Here is a 26423-nt window from a genome sequence, read left to right as displayed (position 1 = left end):
GTCTTAAAAGGCATTGAATTCATTGATTTAAAAATAAGGCCTTAATTAGTATTAAAATGTATTAAATCAATCTTTCAAAAATGGTAAGACATGAGAAAGCAAATTGATGATTTGTATTTTAAGTATTTTCGTAGATTAACTAAACAGCCTGTATGAGCTGATATTATTGACTTGATCTCAAGTGCGCTCATTGTAAACCAGCGGGCTTGTCATTAACACACAGAGGTGTAAGAATGCACAGAATGCCTATTGGCTGCTCAGCGATGTGTCCAGATCTTGAATAATATGAATGTTGTATATTTTGAATAGCCACTATTTCATTTCAACAGCGTCGCAACATTTCTCAGATTGATAAAGTTGTATAAAACATTGACTAATTGACAACAACTTTCCGTTTTATCTCGAAGGGATGGTCATAAATTGGTCCATTTCTGCTGCTTTTATCAATGAGAGGGAGGTTATCCTTACTGGATGGTATCAAGCCATTAAAATGGGAATGAGAATCCGATCGCACACGGGGGATTTTGTTGTAGAAGTTTTTGTTGGACCTGTTAAAAGCCTATGCAATTTAGTTGTGCCACACAAAACACAGAAATATTTTACGCTTAAGTATGAAGAATACACTTCATTTATATTTTAGTTGTTGTATAGTTGGTCTTAAATTTCATTCCTAGCAGCATTAAAAAGTCTTAAAAAGACTTAATCTAACTTGTGTAAGATTATAGTGACATCTGAACAGACATGGTTCATGATAGGAGAACTGTTTAACCTGATGGTCTTATTACCACAGATACAAAGAAAGCTTCACACCTTTGGCGCCGCATTACTGTTGGAGCCAAGAGCAATTGATTAAGGCAAAATACAACCGGTAATGGGCGAATGGCAGCCATCACAGACAAAAGGGGAATTTAGCATTAACACCTAGATTCTGATTTGCATCAAGCAACGTTGTACACCTATTGCTGCCGTATTCCACCACCACCAAATAAAGCTTTTCTCCAAGCGCGCTTTTGCTCCGGTTCGTTTACTTGTAAAATCACAAGAAAATCCAACACTTGCCTTAAGCTGTAGGAACCCTGAACATTGCAAGCTAAAACAAAGGTTATCTGTAGTGTTCTCAGTCCTTTGGCAAGATTCACAGTACACATATACAGTGTAGCTTTAGAATGTATTGTAGGCATTTATTGTTTCATGAATAGCTATACTTTTTTGTTGCTTAAATATCCCATGGCTGTTTATCACATTCACATGAAGTGGTTTGTTAAATATTGGTGGCCTTAGGAACAGGCAGACATTTTAGTTACTTTGTTTTTATATCTATTTATTTTTTTATTTTTAAATAACTCTTTTGTGACATATAATCTGTTCAAAACCAATCCCGCTGCTGTGGTTAAAAATATTGAGGTAGAATAAAGAACTGTTCAACAGTTCTCAATTAAAAAAACCCAAAAAACTTGAATCTTGTTTCAAAATAATGAAATTCCCTGGCAAGTGGACAAAGAATAAGGGGATAACAGGAGCCTCACTTCCTGCACATAAACTCTTACACGTTTGCCAGTACAAATGCAACAGAATCTCAGCGTTCTTTCAAAAGTCTTCTTTTGTGCTTTTGCTGCATACCTTGCAATCATGTTTCGCGTGATTTTGGATAACATCATGCTTATTCCTCCCTCTAGAGTGGCATCACATGATTTACTTGTAGCATTTCACATGACCGTAACCTGAACATTGTGGCAGACTAACTTGGTTAGACTGGTTGCTTTTTGGTCGGTTGTTTGGGTGGTGTTGTTAAGGTTTCCATAGCTCTAAGCAGCAGATGCTCTGTATAGTTGTTTGTCTACTTTTACTTTGTCTGCCCGTAAACTCCTGGTGACATGGGGATGCCAGAGAAAGGAGAAAGTAATTGAAGGTTGATGAGACTTCTCCATTTAGAGGGGTGGAAATGTGGGACTAAAGATAGCATGTCTTAGTAAGGAAGTAGATGGTATACAGATTTAACGTTTTAATAAACCAGATTTGCCACTAAGAGGCACTTGTAGCTTTATAAATGGAAGGATTGATTGTGGCCCTCTAAGCAAAATGTGGGTACAATTACAGAGACCCAAAGACAAACAGCTTGGAATCTCATTTACTAGTGAACAATCTGAAGCAAAGTTTAAGACTTTAAACCTAAAACTGCAATCCACTTAATATTATTTAGGTTGTATAATAATAAAGAAATTGTATAAAGAAATTGCTGAAGAGCCTAAAATCTCTGATCAAAAATGATGAACATATGATGTGAGTAGTTTTTCCTCACATATTATTATTTTTTTAAATTAGTTTCCTCACCAGAGCTTATTCTCTAGTTTCATTCAGCTCTATGAATTAGCAGTTCAGCACTAATCAGCGTTAGATACACTTAGTATTTGAAAGTGATATGCTTTGTGTTTGGACCTTGCAAAAGTGTGAAACTACTTTGTTCATGTCGCGATGGACCCCCACATGACACCACAAGACACCACATGACACCACAAGACACCACAGGCAATGAACAGAGCTGTATATGTAAGCATTGTCTCACTGTGAATCAGCTGCTGCTAGCAAACTATAGACACCTGTCTCTGAAAACAGCCTCTCGAACTGTTACACTCCTTCAGTGCCTGAAAAGTTTAGCAAGCCATTAACTTTTGGCTGAGTGGAAGGCTAACCCAGGAATTAGCCTCAGGAAGGTTGTTTTAACCAGTAGTTAGGCTAAGGCTGCTGTTCTGAATAACAGACAGGATTTTTTTTTTCTCTTTTTGTTTGTTCTTTTGAAATAACTGAATTTTGTTAGCTAAAGTATTTTAAGATTGATATATTGATTTATAAACATGTAAGCCAACTTGTCTTTTTTCGCAAATGCTTGAGAATGTATAGAGCAGAGCTTGTTGTTTGTTTTATTGTAATTATAGTTTGACATTTGGTCAGTCCCTCCTTTTGTCCCTCTATTCTCAAAGCAGCTTCATAGTTTTATCTGTTCCAGGATGCAGCACAGTCAACTGTGTGCTTTTATCCTGGTCCATTGATAGTGTATTCCAAATCAGAAAGCACAATGTTATCATCAGCAGAGTCCAGATTCTGGATGCTCCTTGCTTGTTATTTGTATTTTTGATTTTGGAAATAATATGAATGGAAGTAACTAGTCTATATTTAAATACTGGTGCATTGTCTTTGATGACAATGGATTTGTTTTAATTGCCCAAGGGGTATTTTTGGTATTCCTTCAGATTTGTACTTACCAGAAACATTAATGTCCTCATACAGGCAATTTGTCTTGCAGTACAATTTTAAAATAAGATAACGGGTAAAGTAATATAATAAAGCCACAACAAACTAGTACCAAACACAGCACCATGGGAACTCCAAACATGAAAATGCACACCATTAGTGTGAATGAGGTCCCGAATCAGATTCTTTATTTTAGGTGTGTGTGTGTGTTTAAATTTGTTTATTTTGTGTTTGTCTGTATTGTGTGTGTGTGTGTGTGTCTTGTCTTTTTTTCCCCCTTTGCCAGTAATAGTAATTTGGCATGTATAGGAAAGCCTTTCCCCAGAAATAAGGTGCAATCATGTTAATTAAGTCAGTAAAAATAGAATTTTCTATCAACCTGTTACAATTTTGTCTACCTGGCAGCCAGTGGTGCTAAATCATCTGTGTTAAAGTTTTCCTGGAGTTGTGCTGGAGTTAAAATAGTTTTCTCTGAGTCTCTGCTGAATTTCTTCTCCTAAACTTCATGTTTGAGACTAAATCATGTGTTAATTCATCATTTTGCCTGCTTTCCATAAAAATTGTGTCAAAAAGTTGTTTTTGAGGTACCAGTTGTTTTTGAGTTGCAGTGCTTATGTAATTTTTATGTAACTAGAAAATTATGTGGCCTTTGTTAGCCAAGAAAGACAAGTATAAGCTGAGATGTTGATCAAGAACACGTCTTGCTCTTCTGGTCCATTCACAGGCCACAGTATCTGTTTTGTCCAAATTCTGCAGGCCACTTTTGAGCTGGATGTTGTGATTGAAAACATGAAGGAGAATGACAAGACATGGTATTTCTGGCACAATGGGCAGGTGGAGCTGAAAGTGCAGGACATTTAAAGATAGTGTAGAGATTCTTTTGTTTCCTTAAATGGGTGCTCCACGTGTCCAGCAGCCATCACTGTACTGTTTTAGGCACTACAGCATTTGGCTGTCGAGACTGCTATTGTGTTCAGAAGGTAGTTAACTATCTAAGGTTGGAGTGAAGGCTTTAATTCTTCGCCTCCACATTTTCTGCCCACCGCCAAAGGTGTCTGCAATAGGGCTGATTTTGTTTTGGTCTGCTATTTTCCTGCTTTTTCAGAAGTGTGGTTATGTCGAACTTTTCTATCATTTTGTCTTTTTATCCTTCTTCCTCAGAAAATTCCCACTTTTCATGCTCATCACCACATTGCCTTTTGGACACAGTGGACAGTGTCATACTTTGGACATTTCCTTAAAGCTCATCTTCTAGTTATCACCTCATTCAGATATGAATGAGTGAATTGCCACCTTTACTGCTCTGAAAGTTCTACTTGTGGTTTTATTCAGATGTGATTTGTAGAATCAGTTGTTGTTCCATCCTTTATATGGGATGATTTAATTCAGTGTCATTCCACAGACTTCGACACCCAAAATAAGATGCTCCCTTTGAAGATGGTTTGCTTAATGTTCATATGAATGAGAAAAGAACTCTATTTTTATGCATTGCAAAGAATTGTTAGGACCCTTGAAATACAGCCAAGACTGATTGTACAGGGATCAGATTCTGTCACTTAGTCTTTTGAGGTACTGAAATCAGACAACAGACTTCTTAACTTCTCCCTTATAGATTTTGATTTGTATGTTATTTTTATAGCTTTTCATATAAAGTCAAGAGATGTCCATTTATATGATGTGAAAAACTCAGATGAGTCAATGGACTGTTACTGAAGGAACTCTATTTATGAGTGCTGGAGTCAAACTGCCTTAACCATGAGAGTTTTCTTTCACGAATAAACCAGTCACTGGGAATCCAAAAAAAGAGAATCAAGTCACTGTTGTAATTGCTTTGGTCTCTAAAATGGTCCTATAATGACCACTGTACAGGCATCGTTAACTATGGTCAATCCATTCTCCCAATTTAATAATGACAGTGTGACTTCAGAATGTGGTTTCCGCCTTGGCATTTTTTAGAAACTAACACAAAACGATCTGCTTAGTGTTTTATTAGGCTCCCTTTGAGCTCTTTACCCCAGACATATCTGTGTGTATTTGTGGCAGTTGCTGCTGCTGGCAGGTTTTTCCCTGTCAGTTAGTGTTGTCTACTTTTTATGCTAAGGATCAGGTGATTCAAGCAGTTTGGGGTTGCCATTTGTACAATCTGATAGCAACCACAGTAGAATTTAGGTCGTAATACCATGAATTTATACGAACTGTTGTAGCTATTTAAATTGAAAAGAAGTTCTTGTTCTTAATGGGTTGTAAAATTAAGTTTAAATTTAACTCACTTTGGCACAAAGTATAGTAGTACTCCCAGCTGTACCAGTTTATACTTGCTTTCCACCAGTTAGCATTGGCTGACTGGGAATTTAGCCAATATAAACTCAATATGTTACATTTAATATGTTAAATAGTGATCTGTAACATATTATATAACAATGTTTTATATATTTACAATAAGACAGTGTTTAGTTTAACTCATTAGGAGTGCCATTGATGGATTTCATGTATCATACAGTAACAATATTTTAGCTGGACACAGTAGAGTAACATCGGAAGGGCAATCTCCGAGTCTTCAAAACATTTATTATGTGGACTGAAGTGTCTTATTCTGTACTAATTTCTCTGATTAGTTTTCAGTTTCCAAAATCAGTAAATAAAAAGAAATTAAAATTACATACTATGCTATTGCATGTAAATGTCATATGCAAAATAAACAAACTTGAATTTCTTTTCAAGAAAAGCTGAATATATTTTTATTTAAAAAATACTGTTATTTTATAATGCTTTTACTGTGACCCGACACAGCCTAAGCATGAAAGTTGGAGTTTAATTTTGCCAGTAAAAAGTAGAATCCTCAGCCCAGCTGAATCTGACTTTGGGGTGTTTTCTGGGTTTGTGGTGAGTCTGCTAATCTAAATAAGGACTAGTTTATGGCCCTCCATGCTTTTCAGAACATTTTATTAAGGTGCAAAAATATCTGAATGTTTTCATCAACCTCACCAAGCTCTATGCTGTTACACTGGTGTATTCTATAAAAGATCCACATTCTGGTTATGACTGCTGATAAAGCTGAAGTCATTCAGACTTAGGGGTGTGTATCATTCATTCAATTTTCACTTGTTTACTTTTATGAGAAGAAAGTTTCACTGAGGATTTTTTGAGAAGGAAGCACAAGGCATACTTTTTTCTTCTCACATTTTAATGGCCAGAGAAAAATACCGAATGTGATTTTGTGGACACTGAATGCGTGTGAACGCACAGTTTTGTATGTGTTAAATGAACCATGTTTTAGCTTGTTCCTGTCTTGTTTAATGAACAGATCTGAAAAATAAAGCTGTAGTCATTTGACATATATCATCGAGCGTGTCAATTCCGTTGACGTGCAAAGTTAGTCCTGTTGACACTTTCTTTATGCAAAATCGTTCAGGAAGCTTTGGAGTGGTCCACCCTAAAACCCATGCGGGAAGAACACATATAATTATAGAATACTTTGTTTACATCTCTCCTCTATTTATATTTATCTTAGAGCCATTCTTTGTGGCAGAGGATGAATCATGATGGCTAAGCAGTGTCCCCTAGTGTGGCACAAGTGGTTTAAGGTCATCGAATTTAGGCGAATTGCACACTCTTCATAGATGTGCCACTTACTTGTTGGGTTAGCGACTTCCTCACCAAAGATAAGTACCGTCAGTGCACACAGAGTGCACTGCCTGTTCTTAGGAACTGTCCACACTGTTCGGCCACAGCTGGAATGAGAAAGATTTGGCATCACAAACTTTGTTTATCTCCATCTTAGGTTTCCTTTTTAGTTCTTCATTCTCAACAATAGACTGAGATTTGTTTGTCTGTATAAACACATACACAGCTGAAACACTGATAATCTAAGTAATACAATAACTTTTTAGAGAAAGACTAGCGCACACACACACACACGTGTGTGTGTGTGTGTGTGTGTGTGTATATATATATATATATATATATATATATATATATATGCACACACACATGGACAAACATATACAGATGTTTGGCAAATTGAAAGGTGTGATTGTATGTTTAACAGTAATATGGTTGACTGACATTTATTAAGCCACTTTATTAGCTACATGTACTTCTTAACACACACACACGCACAGAACCATCTTCTTTTGATCTCTGTTTTGCAGTTTCTGCTTGGACATATACAATGCTGGTTGACCTGGCAACAGTTCTCATGTTTTGCAGTTTCATACGACTTCATGTTAAACTTGTCCAATGATGTCATTCATGACTGCTTATTTTATGAGCATGTTAGTTCCATTGTGGAAAATTTGTAGGCAGTATCTTTGTCACAGCTGTAACTTTCATTTACGGTCTACCCCTTAACACAGTAGACCAAGATTTTGTACGCCACGCTATCCAGACTGAAGTTAAGCAGGTGGAATTAAGTTCGCACAATGTTTTGAGTCAGTGGCCCTTTCCTAATTGTTAAAAGATTTTTAGCGTGGTTTTAAACCTGCTGTTTCAACCAAATCTCTGATAGTATTGTTAGTGACAAGTGCTTTGTGCTTTTGTGTTGGCTTAAAACTCTAGATTCTAACAGTGTTGGCACTAACTTGTTAAAGTGGTAACACCAGCAAATGATTTTGTTACGCATAAAATGTAAACAAAGTTACAGTTTAAGTATTTGAAAATTTGCGTATCACTCTACATTCAACCAAAATAAGAAGAACCCAGCTTTGTCCAATTGCATTTGTCCAAATGTAACCAAGCCCAAAGTTGAACTGGCTTAGGAAGGTAAAGGTCACCAAATCAGCCACGGTCTGGAGCTATGTGTCCTCATTGAGAAAACGTTGCCTTTGATGGGCTGAGATCCTTAGAATGTGTCTCCTCTGAAATCCAGGGAAGAAGTGGTTTACATCAACACATTTCCTGTGAAAGAAATTACAGCACGCAATGTTGACATGATATATTATATTTATGTTACTCTTTCTGAGTAGTTGTACTGTCTTTTATGTTTTTGCTGTTTTACTTTTGTAATTGCAGTTTGTGGTGCTTCACTTGATGGTTAAACTGCAGTTTGGAACAAAATAAGTATAAACTAAAATCTCAGTTCAAATATATTCTGATGTGAAGATCAGAAAAACATTCCAGTAATTGTTCTTGGGTGGGAATATATACAGTTATGTTTCTTCATCTAAATACTGTCTTGATGTTGTTTGGTCTTTGGTCTCTGTTCCTCTGACTCTTAGATAAGTTGAGTGGTTTTGTTATGCATGTAATAATAACAGCCTGGGAACTCACTGTGCTAAGGCAAATAGCCTGAGAAGAACTTTAGAGACTTAGGTTGCCAGACTTCTAAGACTTTCTCAGGTTTGTTTGTTAATATTTGTTTTTGGGGAGGGAAGGTGAAAGTTTATTCTACCAAATTAACCCAGAATTTAATGTTTACACTTGTAGAACCTCAGTCTGTTTCAGTCATGCAATTCAGTCATGCAATCAGGGTTCTTGAAGATTTGTTTTGGAGTGTTGAAGTCTCTTCATGAGGTCCCCAAGTTCATGTCTGAAGCTCTGAAATTAATTGCGAAAGTATTTCAGAAGTGACTAAAAAGATGTGAATTCAAATATATTCCTAAGATTTCAAAAGTACCTGGCTAATATGCTCATAGTCTTGTAGAAAAAAGGGAATAAATTAATTTGCTGTATATATTTCTTTTATAATTTGACCTGTTGAGCACAGTTTTGCTTCTTTTTTTTTTTTAATATTTGTACAGAGCACCATCACTGTACACCATGTTCAAAGCCATGATCATTTCCAGTTGATTTAAAAAAAGTCATTGCCTTTGCATTTATAGGTTGAGTTACATTTTCAGAAATTTCTTTGTGGAGATGTTTGGGTTACCTTGTCTGTCATTAATGTACATAATTGCAGTCTGGCACCAGATAAAGGTGCCCATTCTGAGAGTGGAAAAGTCTGAAGTATTTTGCAGTAGCTGAAAGTGCTTACACATAGTTTAAGGAGATTATAAGTCACTGTCACTGAACCATTTATCACCATGAATGCCAAGAGGCTCTTGCTGTTATAAAGCCCCTTCCTAGAATAGTACAAAATTTTCACCTGCACTTTAACTTTTTTTTTTTTTTTTTTTTGTTTAATTGGCATGAATCAGAAGCCGCTTTGTAATGTTTTGTTTGCTGGATGTGAATTTCTGTTGCACAACCAATGTTGTCTAAGTGAACAAACTGAATGTTATTGTCTGTTTATTTGTCTAGTTTGATTATGTTACAGCACCTCCATGTTGCTCCCCTGCCTGGTCCTTTTTCGGATTAATCACAATGAATTTAGTACAAATGCTCTCCAGATTTGTGATGTGAGAACTCCTCTTGAGGGGAAGATCCTGAAATACAGTCCCACCCTATTCCTCACTTCCAGAGATGTGGATGCTGAGCTGGGGTTTTCATAATGACAGATTGCTACGTCCACAGTACTGCCTCAAAAAGAGAATGACTGTGCACTTGGCTTCAGGGTTCTTAAATGTAACTGCAGATTGGTATCCCAAAAAACCACCACCCTTTTTTAACTCAATAGCCAGGCACTGTTGTCTATCCTCTTTCTCTATCTTCTCTTTCTCCTGCATTTTAGATTGCATCCTAGATTAAATGAAGACATCAACCCTCTAATCATAGTGAACATCTGGCTCCATGGCAAAAAATAAGTACCACAAAAGATAAATAAGATGAATCAGAGTTGATGATTAAAATCAAAATTAAGTTGATGCCTTTCTGTTTGTTTCTAACTGAAGCACAGAGACCTCTGTAGGTCTTAACAGTAATACTCAACCTGGTATCACTAAGCCTCCTCAACAGAGATGAGCTTGCTGTTTTTTGCTGAGTCACTCTGGTAGTTTTCTGATGGGGCTTTTTTCAGTGCTCTACCATTGTTGCTCTAATTGTTCACTGGCAAAGTTTTCACTGCCACGTCCACTTCAGAAAGGGAAGAAAGTGTATTGTTGAGTCACTACACTGTGTTATTTAAATGACTGGCCATTATCACAGCCTCTGTATGGTCAAGGTTCCAGAGAGGTGGAGGTAGCACATAGCCACATATAAATGTACCACACATTCTTCCCATGGAGTTAGACAGGACTGTAGACAAATGTGTTTTTGTCCTTATAAATACTCATGCTGTATATATTTTCAAGATTTTGTTGGGAGATAAAATAAGATAATTGCATGCTTTTATCATGGGGTTTTATTTTTGCAACTTAATATTTGTAATGTAGGCCGTAAATCAACTCCACCTTTAAATTAGTGACCGAAAGCAGAAATATATAGAACATATATCACAGAGGACATGTGCAGCACCTTGTGGCCTCCCCTCTAAACTGGTGAGTGCTGGTTCTCTCCGAATTTTTCCCATGGTTTGAGCAAGAAAGAGCATTTAAGAGTTAACATAGAGAAGATGAGAATTTTGTGTAGTACCGTCAGTGGGTGTTCATTCAGCTTGCGTATATTTCAGACTATATGGATGGTACTCTTGTTAACCGGTTGTATTTGGTAATGGCATCAATGGAATACGGTTGTAATTTTTTATATATATATATATATATATATATATATATATATCTGTGCATACTTGAAAATTTCACTATCACAAAAATGATCTGATATTGAGCTGAAACATATACAGTAAATAGCTCCTTTTAGTTTTAGTGCCTTTATTTCAGTTAAACTACAAAAACACACATTGCAGTTTTGTACTTATGATAACCTGTCTCTTTGATTCTACAGTTTATGTGCGTGTAAATGAGGCTGAATGTTGCTCTTTTCTTCCTGCCTGTGGTATGAGCTTTACCGAAAAAGCCGTAATTTTGCACACCAACTGCTGATTTCTGTATCCTGCATGTGCAGTTTGATGGGACTTTCTGCCTCGTATAATACAGCCCACAGAAGCTTGGCATCCCTTCCAAAGAGCCACAGTAGCACAGAACAAAACTACCAAGAGCTCTCTAAACCTGACACAACAGCGACATACACCTATTCATAACACAGGTACCTGCACCTTACCCAGCGTGGCCAGTGATTCGAGTCACTGTTGACAACTCAGTGCAGTGTGATATAGTCCAGAGCTCTTCCACAAAGCACAGCTCATTGCACGCAGTACAATACAGAACCTCTTGTGTGTGTTCAACAGAGTGCAACTCGGGTTGGTTTCTTTGGAGGCTGGAAGTGAGACCACTCTTACTCTTCTCCTGTGTATATTACCTGAGGCGTTGTGTGATGGTCATAGTGATCATTTTGACCGTGGAGCATAGTGTGTCGTGTCTAAATCATCGTCTTTCCCATTCACACCTCCTCTGACCTTTGACTCTGTTGTCAACTATGTATTTGTATCTGTGTCCTGTGAACACTCTTAAGTGCCTATGTGTCAGGACTGGAGTGAATTGAACTGTAATGATGGTTTCTCAACAATGCATTTTAGAAATGTTTCAGACTCTGATCATGACTTGGGTGACTAGACCATCTGGGATGAGTCAGTTCAGTTCCTACACTGCTGCTCCGCCATTGTATGTTTGTTGCTGTGAGAACGCCACTGGTTTGAGTACTCCCTTTAGCAGTTTCAAGGCCTTGGAAAATCCTCGGAATTAATCTCAGCTCAGACTCCAGAAGGAGGACACATGGGTGTCATTTGCACGTCACGCCAAGGGTCGTGCACGCGGGTGGTCGAGAGCCGACCTCCTAATCCAAACTGCTGCAACAACGGCTCCTTTTGAAAAGTGAGACACTTGTTTCGGAATCTCACGGAGCATTCTGTGCTCCCCTCAGAGTCGCAAGATAAGATCACAGTCAGAGCAGGGTCCACCCAGAGGTCATCAAGACTGCGATCCTCACGGAGTGACTGGACTGTTTATCTCAGGAGCAAATGAGGTGTGATAAAGTGCCAGTGGCAGCTAACGTCTACACTGGCACTGCCCTCACTGTGGCCCTTTTCATCTCATACCATGACTAATATGCAGACAGAAGTTAATCAAATGAGATTTGAGTTAAAACGGCTTTTCTCATGCATGCGTAGGACATCAAATTGAGGCCATGTTGTTATCTTTGTGTGAGGATATAAGACCCTGTCATATTAGTAAAACTAATTATGAAGTGATGATGCACCTAATGGTAGGACAACTAGATTGGCATAATGTGTTGGTAAAAAAAATATTCATGTGAGAAGAGGTAACAGTTTTTTGTTTTTATTTTTGTGATGAATCCCTTTCATAGTGGGTGGTCTTTTAAGAAGAGAGAAGAAGAAGAAGAAGAAGAAGAAGTACTTCACTGGTCACACTCACACACACACACACACACGCACCAGAGCAGTGAGCCGTGAAATGCAGACTTTGCATTTAACCCATCCTATACACCAGTGAGCACACACACGCTAGAGCAGTGAGCACACACACACTAGGAGCTAGTGGCAGTGGGCAGACCCAGGCGCCCGGGGACCAACTCCACGTCTTTTTGCCTGTGACTCGGTCAAGGTCACTGACAGGAATATAAATGTGATGGTGGGAGGAAACTGGAGCACCGGGAGGTAACCCACACAAACACGGGGAGAACATGCAAACTCCACACAGAAAGGACCGGGATTTGGACCCAGGGCCTTCTTGGTGTGTGAGGCAACAGTGCTAACCACCGTGAAGCCCTTTTTTTATAGCGTGTGTGTGTATGTGTTGGCATGGGGCAGGTTCATGGGTCAATACAGGGCACTGAGATTGCAGTGACTGAGCATCATATGCAACACTGCCATCTGCTGTTGATATCAACAACAGATAAGTTGGCTGCATTGCTTTTCATTCTGAGAGAGGCTTTCTTGTTAATTTTCTGCATGTAATGGCTCCATTTGTGAATACATTTAATAATGTGCCTATAATGTTTTTTTTGTTTGTTTGTTTGGTTTTTTTTGGCTGTATACAATTGCTTGGGACAGTGTTTGGATTGGTGACTTTAAAAATCACCAAATAGTAATTGCAAATGCAGGGAGATGTTGATTGTAATTCTAAAAATCACCACCAGATAGCAGTATTGTGAAAATAATGCAGCCATCTATCAGGCCTTTCCATTGTTTTTCTTGATCTACGTTTGACCACACAGTTATATGAAGCATTCCATTAGATTGTTTCGGTTGTGTGAAACAAACAAACAAAAAAAGATTAAATCACATGTTCATGTTGTGATATGGCAAAATATGACATAATTTGAGAGTCAAATGCACTACTGGCGTGAACATACACGCACAAAGATCCACATAGTTCTAGCTACTGCCACGCTTTCCTACAGGAGAGTGAATCTGTAGCTGTCTGTGTTCCAGCTGTAGCTCTGCACACAATGAGCCTTGTGCGCCGTCCTGTGCCAGGATAAACACCTGATCTGATGAATATATGCCTCTCATCTGGGTGCAGCCTGCTGCCCAAAAGCCCTCTTTTCCCCTGCTTGTGAGAAAAAGAAACGCTACTTCTCACATATGTCTCACATTCTTCTCATCTTAAATAGTTTTAAATAGCTTGCAACTATGTTTATGCTGATCCGCAGGAAAGTAAAATTGCTGTAATTAAAAGAGTTGCGGATATGAAACAGTGTTTTTTGATTTCCTTGACTACCTTCAAATATTGGACTCTGAATTTCCATGTTGCAGTTTAGGGCTCAAACAAAGTTAAATGTTTTTTGAAACGGAAGAATTATTGTTTGTAATACACATGAGTCAAGGATTAGAAATGTGTGAAATTGCTTCAAGAATAACTGGCTTGTGATCACAGGAACTTTTTTCCCCCGAGTTAGAGAGATATGAGGCGTAGCTAACATGAAAGCCTTTGGTTCTCTGATAAAGGCACTTTCTTTGGAAAAAAACAAACAAAAACTGGGAATCAGGTATTTTTATCGCATAGAGTAGGTATCCCATTACATACATATTTTTCTTTGCATGTAGAAATAAATAACAGGTCATTCCATCTGAAATAATAACCAAAAGAGGTTGGAAAATAGTTTCTATAGTCAAAGATAAACATCCTGATGGCATAAAATATCATTTGATTTGTGAAATCAGTGCAAAGGCATGGACATTTTGATCATGTAGGTATGACACAATATGAATGTTTCTATCTTCTGATTTGTCAGAAACCCATCAATTAGAAAATCTGGAAGATGAAGAAAGTTGTCAATGATTTTAAATTTTTACATTTAAAAGATGGTTTACCCACATAAGCAAAGGGTCATTTTTGGATGTTGTCAGTTAGATTTGTCTTTGAATAAAATAATATTTTTGCAAATAAATGTTGCAAAAATGCTTGCCTTATCAATCTCTGCATGAGAGAGAGAGATAAAATAAGCATTGAAAACAATTTGAGAATAGTCTTAGAAGACCGGCATCATTGTCTGCGATTTGAGTTGGAACAACCCCTGTTGTGGCCACCGCCAAGCCTGTCTATGACCAGTAACATGGGTTTTAAAAAGATTCAGCTAGTTTTAAAACATGGACAGTGAAATGTAATCAAATAAGCAGTCATAACCCTTTGGATGTTCTTGGCTATGTTTTCATTTATGAGTCATAGTGGTTGGTGAAGTCAAATGTTTCCCTAACTTTAAGTCTGCACTGGAACTAATAACGCATCATCCGGAATGAGACATGAATAAACAATGAGAAACGCCCAAAGTGATACCCATGGCTACAAATGAAGAAGATACTATCCTGTTCTTATCATGTAACTTTCTTGTGTCTCTTAGAGGATGCGGGCACTTATTTCCCAAATGTGAAGAGGAACCCAGGCCGTTATCTGCAGCCCTGTTCGGACTCAGTTAAGAACTGGCTCCGTAGCATGAAGAATGCCGGCAAGGTCCTACTCCTCATCACTAGCTCTCACAGTGACTACTGCAGACTGGTGTGTGAACACATTCTGGGGTGAGTTCAGAACCACAGTTCACAAACAAGTTATGAAAAATGAGAAGTCAACAACTTCAAACTTGGCAGTATGTACAGGATTCCACTTCCAGTCAACACTGCCTCTCACTGCTGCTTGACTATAATTTGCGCACCAACATATGTACACAATCTGTGTGTGTGGGGCGGGGGGGGGGGGGGGGGGGGGGGCATACACAGCCATACAAAACTCAGTGCCTATATACTTGCATTTCCACCTAGAGCCTACACATCTCTTAGAGCTATGCAAACATTCATAGACACTCTCTCTCTCTCTCACACACATACACACACCCCTTCTTACCTCAGCAGACCTCTCTGGGGTCCTGTGGTGCAACTGGGTGAACAGGACTGTATGTGGTTTGCTGTACACTGGCTCCACTCTGTGGTTTGTGGGTTGTCATTACAGCCTGCTCCTTCTTACAGTCTGCTAAGACTGTCAGCAGATGCTTTGAGGACATCTGTGATAATTTGACAATACTTAAACCCTTAAGAAACCCTGCCCCACTTGTGAGGGAAAAAGACACTATATGACTGTTCAATTGTCTTGGCCTGGGATTTACAGATAGAAAAGAGGAATATAAGTTTTAGGATCTGAAAGTGAAAGTGAGCTCTGTGTTCTGGCTGCACTCTGAATATGCTGAACTGTTCTGCTGGACACACTCCTCCCATGACCATTTCCTGTCAGAAGACCTGGCTGCTTTGCCATTCCTCTCTTTCTCTGGACTACCCCCCCCCCCCCCCGCCCACGAATTGAACCATTTGCCCACCCTCCTCCCTACCATGACCTTTCACCTTTGACCATGTGTCAGCTTCCCTTTCTGAGCTGGCTCATCTAATGCATGTCCCACAAAGCATACGTGGGGGGTGGCAGGGGGAGGGGGGGGGTGTCTTTAACAAGGCAAGTGGACTCAGATTTATAGGCTGAGAGGCAGCGGAGGAGGAAGGGCAGGCTATCACATGCCCAGCAGGGCTTGAAGAGAAATATCCTTTGTTCTGTAGAACTCTCTGTCCTGAATACAGCCTAGTCCCTCCCTTATGTGGTGTGTAGTGCAGTTGTTTTTTGTGGTCCTAGCATATTTCCTGGCCCCTCACTGAACGTTCTTACATAAACAGTTAACCTGTATGGACTGGGACATCTTTGGAGTCACTCAACGGTGGCCAGTGCTTGTCTTAGGGAGATTCCAAGGAGCTGAAACTGTGACTCCCTCTCAGTTTCCAAAGCTTGCTGGGCCTAGGGCCAATCCCAGACAGCTGCGATATGTCACACGACAAGCCCAATACTGCCTCACAGCTTCCTGCCAACTAGTGTTCACTACCGCACCCTCCCCTAACCAAGACTGCCCCTCTGGTCCTCAACCATCCTTGGCACACCTGTTCTAATGTCATATATGATGGATTGAGACAGGTTGGACATTTCATGTCTTGGTGCAGCCCTATGTCAAGTGGTGTAGTATTTATATATATATTTTTTTCCTGCTTCCTATAGACCCGTCGTAACTGACAGAGTTAGGAGGGAACTTGTCTACATGTTCCTGATACACAACATATATAGTTATATTATGTAGTATGTGTATCTAGCTTTGAGCTATTTTTGTATCAAATCATGACCTGCTGGTATTACCATATGGTCTTTTGCAGAGATGAAACATTTTAATGGATAGATAGTGTTAGTCTTAATAGATGTGATATTTGCCCACAATATCAATAGCCTAGGTTGTTTTTAAACCTGGTGTGGGCAAGTCTTACAGCATTTCCTCATTTTTCAAGCAGAGGGTTTTGAACCTTAGTCTGCAAATGTTGAGAGAAATTAGCTTAAAGTTGCATGTTTGTTCACAATTGAAAAGCTAGTAGCTATTGAGTTAAAGCAGTGGCGTTGAAGTTTTTTTTTTTTTTTTTTTGCTTATGGTTTTTACTGCGTAATGAGTCCACAGCTGCCCAGCACTGAACACATGGACCATAGGGCGTATTGACCATGTACCCCTCACTGCCTACATAGACCTGAAAGGAAAACATGTAACTCTGTCAAGAGTCCAAGTCAGATGTAGCCAGATTAGGAAACGTGCCCCATTCCCACAGCGATGTAATTCTCCACACAGGTCACTCCAGATAATCTATGGGTGACCTGGGTGAAAACAGGCTCTTACTTAACGTCGGTATGCAATTTTGATGTAAACAACCAGTGTATATGTGTTTATCATTTGTTAATTTGATGTTTATTTCACAGTATAATGTTTACATGTGTCCTCCCTTGTCCCCTGCAAAACTGCATTTTTACTGATTTATGTCCTAATAGATAAATTTCATGAACTTGCTAGTGCCGTGTAAAAATGTGTTGTATAAATTTCTTTGAGTGTTTACCAGTCTTTTGTGTCACTTCTGTAACGGTCTGTTACGTATTTGCTTAATACTCCCTTTACAGAAAGGATTTTGAGGAGCTGTTTGACGTCATCATTACCAATGCTTTGAAGCCTGGCTTCTTCTCCTTGGTACCACAACAAAGGCCCTTCAGGATCCTGGGTAAGTCCTTGGCAATCAGCAGAGGCACACACACACACTCACACACACACATACATGCACACACTACTTATGTCATTGCAAGGTTCTGGTAGGATGACAGTTTAGGTTCACATTGCTTCTCTGTTAACTCCTCTGATATGTTCAATTAAAGTGACAGATTGACGAGTCATGTAAATTTTGGTATGGTAGAAATGTACATTTAAGAGAAATTAAAAAAAGTGAACCCAGTTTTACTTTGATTCACTTGGGTTTTCTTCCTATCCCCTGTCCATGGCTCCACTCACATAACATTTTGATTTTGATTATTATATCACTGTTTTTTTTTTTTTTTCTTTTGGTCTTGTCCACTCTCCTGTGAGTTCATTTTTTTTCTTCATAATCCACGACCTCAGCCCTAGCTCTGCTTGTAATACGTGTCTCATCCTTTGGTATGAGTGCCCCCATCTGCTCTCACCTCTTGCCAGAAACAGCGCTGATGGGATGCGTTATATGTGAAACAGAGTGACCCAGTCTCTGAAATATTCACTTCACTTCATTCAGAGCGCACTGCCACGCTGGCAAAAACAAACACCATGGCCCCTCTTCAATCTGAATGTCCATGCACAACATCACTTAACACGGCTGCTTTATTCTCCTGTCATTGCTGTTTATATTCTACTCATTGGAGGCTGTTCATCTCTTTTCACATTGATGATTCTGTACCGCTCAGCGTACTAGAAGCCATGCCATGGCTTCACCTACAGATAAAGTATGTGTTGAGAATTATTTTGTTGAGAATTATCTACAGCTCGTAGCTCTTATTTAAAGCGATGCTGAATGAGACAACTGTGGCTAATGGGATAAGTTAGCACATAACACATTTTCTGATTTTGGATCTGTCATGTGGTTTAACTGTTGAAATTATGAGAAATGATGCGGCTTTTCGATATGCGTTTTTATTTTGGAATATTTTGACATTTTTCCTGGCCCCATATAGCATGGTCAGTTTGGGAAACTACCCCATAACATGCCAGGTCTGTGTAAATATTTGCCTGGAACACACAGACAGGCTCGAGTTTCTCTGAAAACTTCAGACGCTGTCTTCCTGAAGCTCCTGGTATTCTTAATGCTGGTGTTTCTGCTCAGTCTGAAACCACATACCTGTCATTCCTTTCTTTCTTTCTTTCTTTCTTTCTTTCTTTCTTTCTTTCTTTCTTTCTGTCTTTCTCTCTCTCCCCCCTTCTTGTAATGAGCATTGATCTTCCCTGTCGATAAGGGAGTGCTGTACAAATAAGTTTTAGGATACCTTCCCTGGAGCTCCTGGCCTTAGCCAGAGGTCAACAAGCTCCTCCCACTGTGTTAATCCAGACACTTGGACAAGAACACCCTTCATCTTCTGATGGTTTTGCGTTATTTTTCACGTGCCTTTTTTTTCTCCCTGAAATGGTTCTGAATTAATTAGGTCACTCTTAGCTTATATAATGGCCTTAGCTTATATAATGTGTTTAAGGGGAGTACATTATTTTGTATTTAAATTTTGTGAAAGTGATATGAGAAAATGTTTTTAAAATAACTCTATTACTGGATGATAGAACAGCAGGGTGGCAGTGCTTCTTAATTGTGGTTGTTAGTCTTAATTCAGATATGACCCTGAAAAGAGAACGGGATGACACGACCTTACATTCCACAGCACATTAAGTTTATTTTTTAGAGGAGCTTTTCCAGGGGCCAGCTGAAGTTTCTAGTGCATGAGTAATGTCCTGGGAGTTGTGTGGTCAGATTCTTTTCTTTGTGTTTTCTGAGGATTCCTTGGAGAGCCAACTAACGGCCACGCATACAGGAATCACTTGCTAATACAGCTAGCAGGCCTACTGAGTAACTCCAGACAGTGGTGAATGACTGTTTTTTTTCTTCTTCTTCTTCTTCTGCATATCATCATGGCTATACACATTTTTGCGCAAAATGTCTATGGCTTTCTTTTTTTGTAATTAGCCTCTTCTACTTTCCTGTGAACAATGACAATAAAAATGGTTAGTTCTGAACTTAGCTATGAATTGTGGTTGATGTAAATAATGAGATTTCTTTCCCTCTGACCAAAAGTCGAAGTGGAGGAGGGCTTCAAAGGGTCTCTCCCTCCTTTAGGGAGGGGGGAAGTAGGAGGGTTCAGGAAGGGGGTGAGTCACTCTGGGTCTGTTTTTAATCAGCTGGTGTTTTTAAGTGCTCCTGCCCCTCTGCTGAGCTGAGCTTAGCTGATGGAATGGCTGCAAGAAATTTAACCAGCAGAAGCCCAGGAATGTGGATAAAAACAAAATGCTGAGTTACCCAGCAGGACCTGTGGCCTCACAGACATTTCAGACATAAAAAAAAAAAAAAAAACACACTGCATTGTCCCATTAGGTTGGACTGATAGGTACCGAGAAACAAGATGGTAGTTCTTAAAACTGGAACTGTGATTCTTAAGCAAAACTGTGTTTTTCAGAGACCTAATCCAATTCTTTGATTCCGTTCTCACAAATATCTTATTTTCCCTATGGCATCTTTAAATTTCACATTGCCTTATCAAGATTTTAGTCCAAATCACATTTCAAATAACATTGTTATGGTACATTGTTGATTTAGTGTGGCAATGAAATGCACAAAACTGTGCGCCCAGAGGCGACTTTATCCGTGTTGCTGTGTGCCGATTTTGTGGTTTTGAGATCTGTCTGCCTCTCTCTGTGTGCTGTGAAGTGAATGATTTGGAGGATAGTGAGGGCCTGCCATCTCTGGACAAACCTGGTTGGTACTCTCAAGGCAACTGGCCCCATCTACACGAGCTGCTCAAGTCCATGACCGGAAAGCCCGAGCCTAAGGTGAGACAAAAGTGTGGGTGTGTGGGTGCGCGCATGTGTGTTTTTGTGTGTGTGCGTTTGTGTGTCTTTGTGTACGTGACTGTGGTTATTTGGGAGCATTTGTACACAGTTTTTGCATTTCTAGGATGTAGGTCATTAATGGACTTCATGTTTTATATGAGGTTGAGTTTTAGCTGGTATGATTTATACAAGGTTTAATTTGTTTGAAAGGATACAAATGTCATCGTTTGTGAAAAGTCTTAGCCGCCCATTGTACCTGTCAGAGAGCATTTGATGGTTTTGTTTGTAGTTTGAGTTAAATGAAAGGCATTCATTATTTATTGCAAAAGGAGTAAATGTTTAGCATGACAAAATAACCTTAAGAAGAAATAACAGGTGCTGTTAGCTAACCTTGAAAGTGGACTTTGAGCAATTTTTTTTTCTTTGCACAAGAAAGAATTAGGCTGTGCATTGAAGCTACAAAAGCCAGTCAACACTGCAGTGCTCTGCAAACATAGACTATTTCACTCTCTTGGATATGCCAGGAAAAGAAAAAAATATTTCACATTACATTGGAAACAAATGTTCTTCTCTTTTAGCTCAGCTGAAGAGAATATTACTCGTTGTGTATAAGTGAAAACATTGTGGAATGAATGCCAATCCTTGGCTAAACATTTGAAAGCACATTTCTCACATTTGAATGCACATTTTTCCTCCTATATTTCACAAATGTTTGAACATTGATATTCAGTTTAACAGCCCCATTATACATGGACATATACATCTGCCTTGACTGCCTCAAGTAACAACACTATAAAAGCTAGCAAAGAGGTCATGATTTATCAGATGCTGGGTGTGGGAAAATCAGTATTCACACAGAACAACACATGAAGAGTTTCTAAGAAACTTTTGAGTGCATCTAGGGTCACCCATCATCCTTTCTCTCCCTCCCTCGTTTATCTCTCTTTTTTTGGAGCGTGGCTGAATGCTGCCGCTTTTTGGCAGGCACACGGCAGAGGTGCCAGAGAAATGCTGTGTCAGTCCTCATTTGAGGTGGGGCAAGCCGTTGACCTGGGCTTGTTACACTTTTGGATTCATTCTGCTTTCACCTGACGGGACGCATTGCAGACTGTCTGAATGGCCTTCATTCAGAGCCCCTTATAGATGTGTCTGAGCAAAGACTCTTTGACTATCAAACCTCAGACAACCTTTCTGCTGAACGAATCAGGAGAGATATCACTATCAGCCCCTTAGAAACATTTTTAAAAAAGGGGTTTTAAGAGACTCATATACCTACCATCATGTTATGACAGTTCGAATTATATCAACAGTTAAGCCTGAACATATTTTTAAGTGCTTAACTTCATTGGTTTTGATTCTTGTGATTCTGGTGTATTCTCTCTCTCCCCAAATCACATTACTGATCACAGCTGAATAATGCTTTGATGTATTTGAATGTATTATCAAAGATGTTGTTAAAAGAAGCCTGTAGTTGAAACAGTGTTACTTGGGAGCATTTTAAAATCAGCAGTAAGGTCTTTCCCCCTCTTCACCCAACTGTTGCTGTCAGTATGGTGGAGCTGGAGGCAGAACCATATATTTGAATCTGAATCCTCTGGTGAGCACAAGATATATTTTGATCCAGACCTTCTGATATAAATATGTGTGACCCATGAAAGCCCTTTTCTATATGGCCATGCCACTGGGCTGGAATTTCATGCACTGTAAATATTTTTCATACTTTTTCAAGCCCTTTGGCAGCAGGAACCTGGAAGGAGATCACTCTGCACCAGTGCTCTTTGGCCTTGCCGACTTCTGGGAATGCCAGGAAATCTGACACTTGAGCCAAGCCCACCTCGGAGCTCCAGCCACCTGGTTTATTTATGCCTATATAGCCTACTCTCAGACGCAGCACTGATTTGAGGGAGTAAGGGGGTTTCCGGATTGTTCTGGCAGTCTCCCTGAGGTCTGCCAGAGCACCACCACCCTTTGCACTAATGTACTCTGGAGCATACCATCTCGGCTGGAAGAGTCTTGCACTGCCCCCATTCTCCTGCAGACCCCTAGTTTTGCCCTGAGTAAGACTAAATCACCAGCAATATTTGTGCTCAGTGATGCAGACAGCCATGACTGTAACCCTGACTTTGAATGGCATCCGTATCATAAGTAGAACTATCCATTTTATAATATGACATAGACTACTAATTATGCCTGCTAGTGCTACCCTTAACTATTTCCTTACCGTTAACTATTTTATACATTCTCCCTCTGACTTTATACCAAGCTTCACTACATGCTTAACCTGAGGAGTCATGAGAGGAGCTCTTAAGTGCAGCTCTTGAGCACCAAATTGCTCTCCATACTCCCTTACACATAGTGTAATGTTCTCCCAACTGGTCCCTCTTTGTATTATGTCACCAGTGGTCTATACCTGTACAGAAAGAAAGTCTTTTCCTTCTTACAGCTTCCCAGTGCAGTCTCAGTGACTGTGCTTGTTTGGTCTGCGTGTCCCGTTTTATTTTGTTTAGATGCAGCTCTCTTTAAAGGCTCATGCCAGTTTTCCCATTTCCTGGATAAGGCCCCTTCAACTGGAGGAAGGTTTGATTGATGAGACAAGGGAAAGAGAGAGAGTGAAAGGGACCATCCCTTACTTCACATGAGCCTGTTTTAACTTTGTCTGCAGTCACAGAGCACATGTGAAAAAAAATGATACTCAGGGAGACCACAGTGATCTGCACTCCTGCTTTGTTGTCCTGATGTCTAAACAGCATACTTGTAAGGCATTTACAACAGGCAAGACAGGAGTTTACAGTTACTTCTAATAGCAACCAAACAAAAAACTCAAATGCTCTCTAACCTTAATTCATCTCTTTCACTCAGGATGGTCTGCATTAACTACATCTCGATATAAATGTTCTCTGTGCACCCCCCCCTTTGCAGGTGGTGTATTTTGGGGACAGCATGCGTTCGGACATGTTCCCAGCCAGCAGCTATGGGAAGTGGGAGACTGTGATGATTGTGGAGGAGATGGAGGGCGAGGGCGTGCCCAGGAGCAACCCAGCCAAAGCCAGTGAGGCCCATGCGGAGCCCCTGGAGAAGAGGGGAAAGTTTGAAGTGAGTCTGGAGTGGAGTGCAGTCAAACAGCTGTTTCCTTTTAAGTTAGTCTGCCCACCTGCCCCGTGTCTGACACCCCATCCCAGCCCCCGCCCCCAATATGTGTTCGTTGCGCACGCATATAAGTTACTGTTCCTGTCCTTTTTGGATCTTTGGATCTTGATATGCACATTGTGTCGTGTACAGCTGGTGAAAAATGTGTGTCCATCAAAGGTGGAAGGCAGTTCAGGACTCATGAGGTGACATAAGGAAATGCATGTAAATGATGAAGGAAAGAGAGAGCTGTTTAGCTTGCAACTCTAACAGATTTCCTTTATCTCCACACAAATATCAAATAATATAGATGAAGATTATGGAAATGGGGGGATTCATTTTATTTTCATCTTGGACTGGCCCATAAGTAGGACATCAGAGTTTTTCTTTAATTGGTTTTAATTGATTAACTCAGTCCTTAAGAGATCAGTGCACCCTTTTTTCCCCCAAATGCCTTGTTTAACAAACTTGCATTAGTTATTTCATGACAGCATTATTACATTAATTAAACATGTTCGATAGCCGCAGATAATGAGCTGTTTTGAATTCAGTTCATTTATTTACAGTCATGGGCAGTGTGGATATGTGTGAAGAAATGTATTAACCAGCTTTGCAGACACTTTAAACAGTAAATTCTCACATATAACCCGTAAGACTGTACACAGCAGAATGTATTCTGGGGGAAAAAATTATTTCTAGAAAGGAAGATGATGTCGACAGGACAACTGATGTAACTCTCAAGTGGATTGCAGAATCTGAGAAAAAGGAAGCAGAATCACTGACTGGAGCCTTTTTACTTCCTGGACAGGTCTCAAGTTTGTCACGATATTTGTGTATTCAGCAGCTAGTTTCCTATATATGATACTATACCAGGCCGCAGGATATGTGTGCATCAGATGAAATGCAGGCCTGATAAGCTGAGTCAACACAGCTTTTGGTAAGAGAATCAGAGTCTATGCAGGAAAATGACTCGCTCAATCGCTGGAACATCATTTTAGGAATTTTGCAATGCCTATACATATATATATATAAACACTCTCTGTAACTACCTCTGTAAGTTCCTCTTGTTAAGTCTTTCAAGAGCTCTCTCCCTCTTTCACTCATTGACTCAGTCATTCATTAACTTGTTCACACACGCACAAACACACTCTGGTGCTCACTCGCTTACTTGTTCATCCACTGACTCAGTCTGATGATATGCAGCACATCTCAAAAAAAAAACAACAAAAAATTGACTCAGTTTCTCACGTTTCAGTGGGGCAGGGTCATTCTTTTTCTCGAGATTTCTGCTGTAGTGCCTAATGTTGTGGAAAAAGGTCAATAGTGTTGGTAAATTATTTATTTGAAGGGTGACTGTTGTGAAAAGAGTACATTTATTTGCTTTTGAGGACAGACAACACAAAGGCACAGTGTTTTGACTGAGCTTTTTTTTCCTCAGCTAGACTGTGGGGATCTGATGGATATCTTCCTTTCATCCGACTTAAAGGAGTTTGGTTTGGCCAGATCTTCTTTTAATGACATACAGCAGAGATCTCTGTGACTGTTTGAAGTCTCCTCTGAAGAGACAGTGATACAAACGCACTATGAAGTGCTATCAAATGTAGTATATCAAAGAGCAACAATTCTTAGAATATCATTTAGTCAGAAAATTCTAGAGAAACCGCTACCGTCATTTTATATAATATTGAACTCAGCGAAAATGGTGATATTTCATAGGAACATACAGTTCACTGCTTCCTCTTCTGATAAGCGTCACTCCTCTACTAAGAATAGAAGAGATTATTCTGAATACTGTCAGAGAGATTTTCTGAGGAAAAAACACAAAACATTTGATACTGGGCTCATTTCGCTTGTATTTTGATGATGTGAATACATAACACTGTAAGGAACTGCATAAAAAATGTAAGGTTAACTCAGACGTAATGTAAGAAAATGCCACATACTTGTGCAAGGGATACAAAAATGTGTTGTGTCTGAAATTATTCCGAAAGTTTGCCCAGACTAAGCCACTCTCTTTCATCGTTCTTTGATCTGCTCTCAGGACCAGGGCATGAAAACCCCCTCAGCAGTGTCAGAGCAGTGGGGTTCATATTTTGTGGATGTGTATCGCAGTGGTGGAGGTGAGGAGGAAACTCAGAAGCTCACTTGGTGTTGCCATAGCATCCATACCTATAGCACCATGGCAATTCCCAGTGTGGAGGCCATAGCAGGTATGTGAGTTCATTCACTAAGACAGCAAATACAGTTAAGCCCAAAATTATGCGTACCCATGCCAAATTTGGATTTATAGTGATTTTTTTATTTGACCAATAGGTTTCATCTGGCTGGAAATGCCATAAACAAGTGACAAAAGACAGTTAGACATTGTGTCAGAGATGTTAATGATAAATCCTGTGTCTTGTTAGCAACCACAATGTGCAACCGAAAGTTCTCACTAAGCTCTTTGGTTTTAGCCATGACTTTCAATTGACTAGTAACTGACTGGAGAACTATTGCATGAGCTGTTCTCAATTTATAGTTGATTAGAATGCTCTAGAACATGGTAGAAATTACCTGGACCATTTGGAACTGTTTAGGAGCTTGCATTTTCTTAAAAATTTGTGACAATTTCAAGGAGTATGAATAATTGTGAATATGATATTTTTAGTAAGACTGTAAAAAAAAAACATAGAAATAATTCAAATTTATCATTAACATCACTGACACGTCTTACTGTCTTTCGTCACATTGGTCAAATAAAAATTCACTCTAAATCCAAATTTGGCATGGGTATG

General features: G+C 39.4%; 1 protein-coding gene across 1 annotated transcript in view; it reads left to right on the top strand.

Moving 5' to 3' along the window:
• nt5dc1 (5'-nucleotidase domain containing 1) overlaps positions 1-26423 on the top strand; it is a 40445-nt gene that overhangs the window by 13343 nt on the left and 679 nt on the right. Inside the window, exons 7-11 of the mRNA XM_030772118.1 lie at positions 14980-15154; positions 17595-17692; positions 20402-20523; positions 23443-23616; positions 25691-25859. Of these exons, the coding sequence (XP_030627978.1) occupies positions 14980-15154; positions 17595-17692; positions 20402-20523; positions 23443-23616; positions 25691-25859 (738 nt within the window). The remainder of the gene's footprint in view (positions 1-14979; positions 15155-17594; positions 17693-20401; positions 20524-23442; positions 23617-25690; positions 25860-26423) is intronic.

The sequence above is a fragment of the Chanos chanos genome, chromosome 4 (assembly GCF_902362185.1).
Source record: "Chanos chanos chromosome 4, fChaCha1.1, whole genome shotgun sequence".
NCBI classification, from domain to species: domain Eukaryota; kingdom Metazoa; phylum Chordata; class Actinopteri; order Gonorynchiformes; family Chanidae; genus Chanos; species Chanos chanos.
Note: the sequence above shows the minus strand (reverse complement) of the source record. Positions and strands in the feature narration are given on the sequence as shown.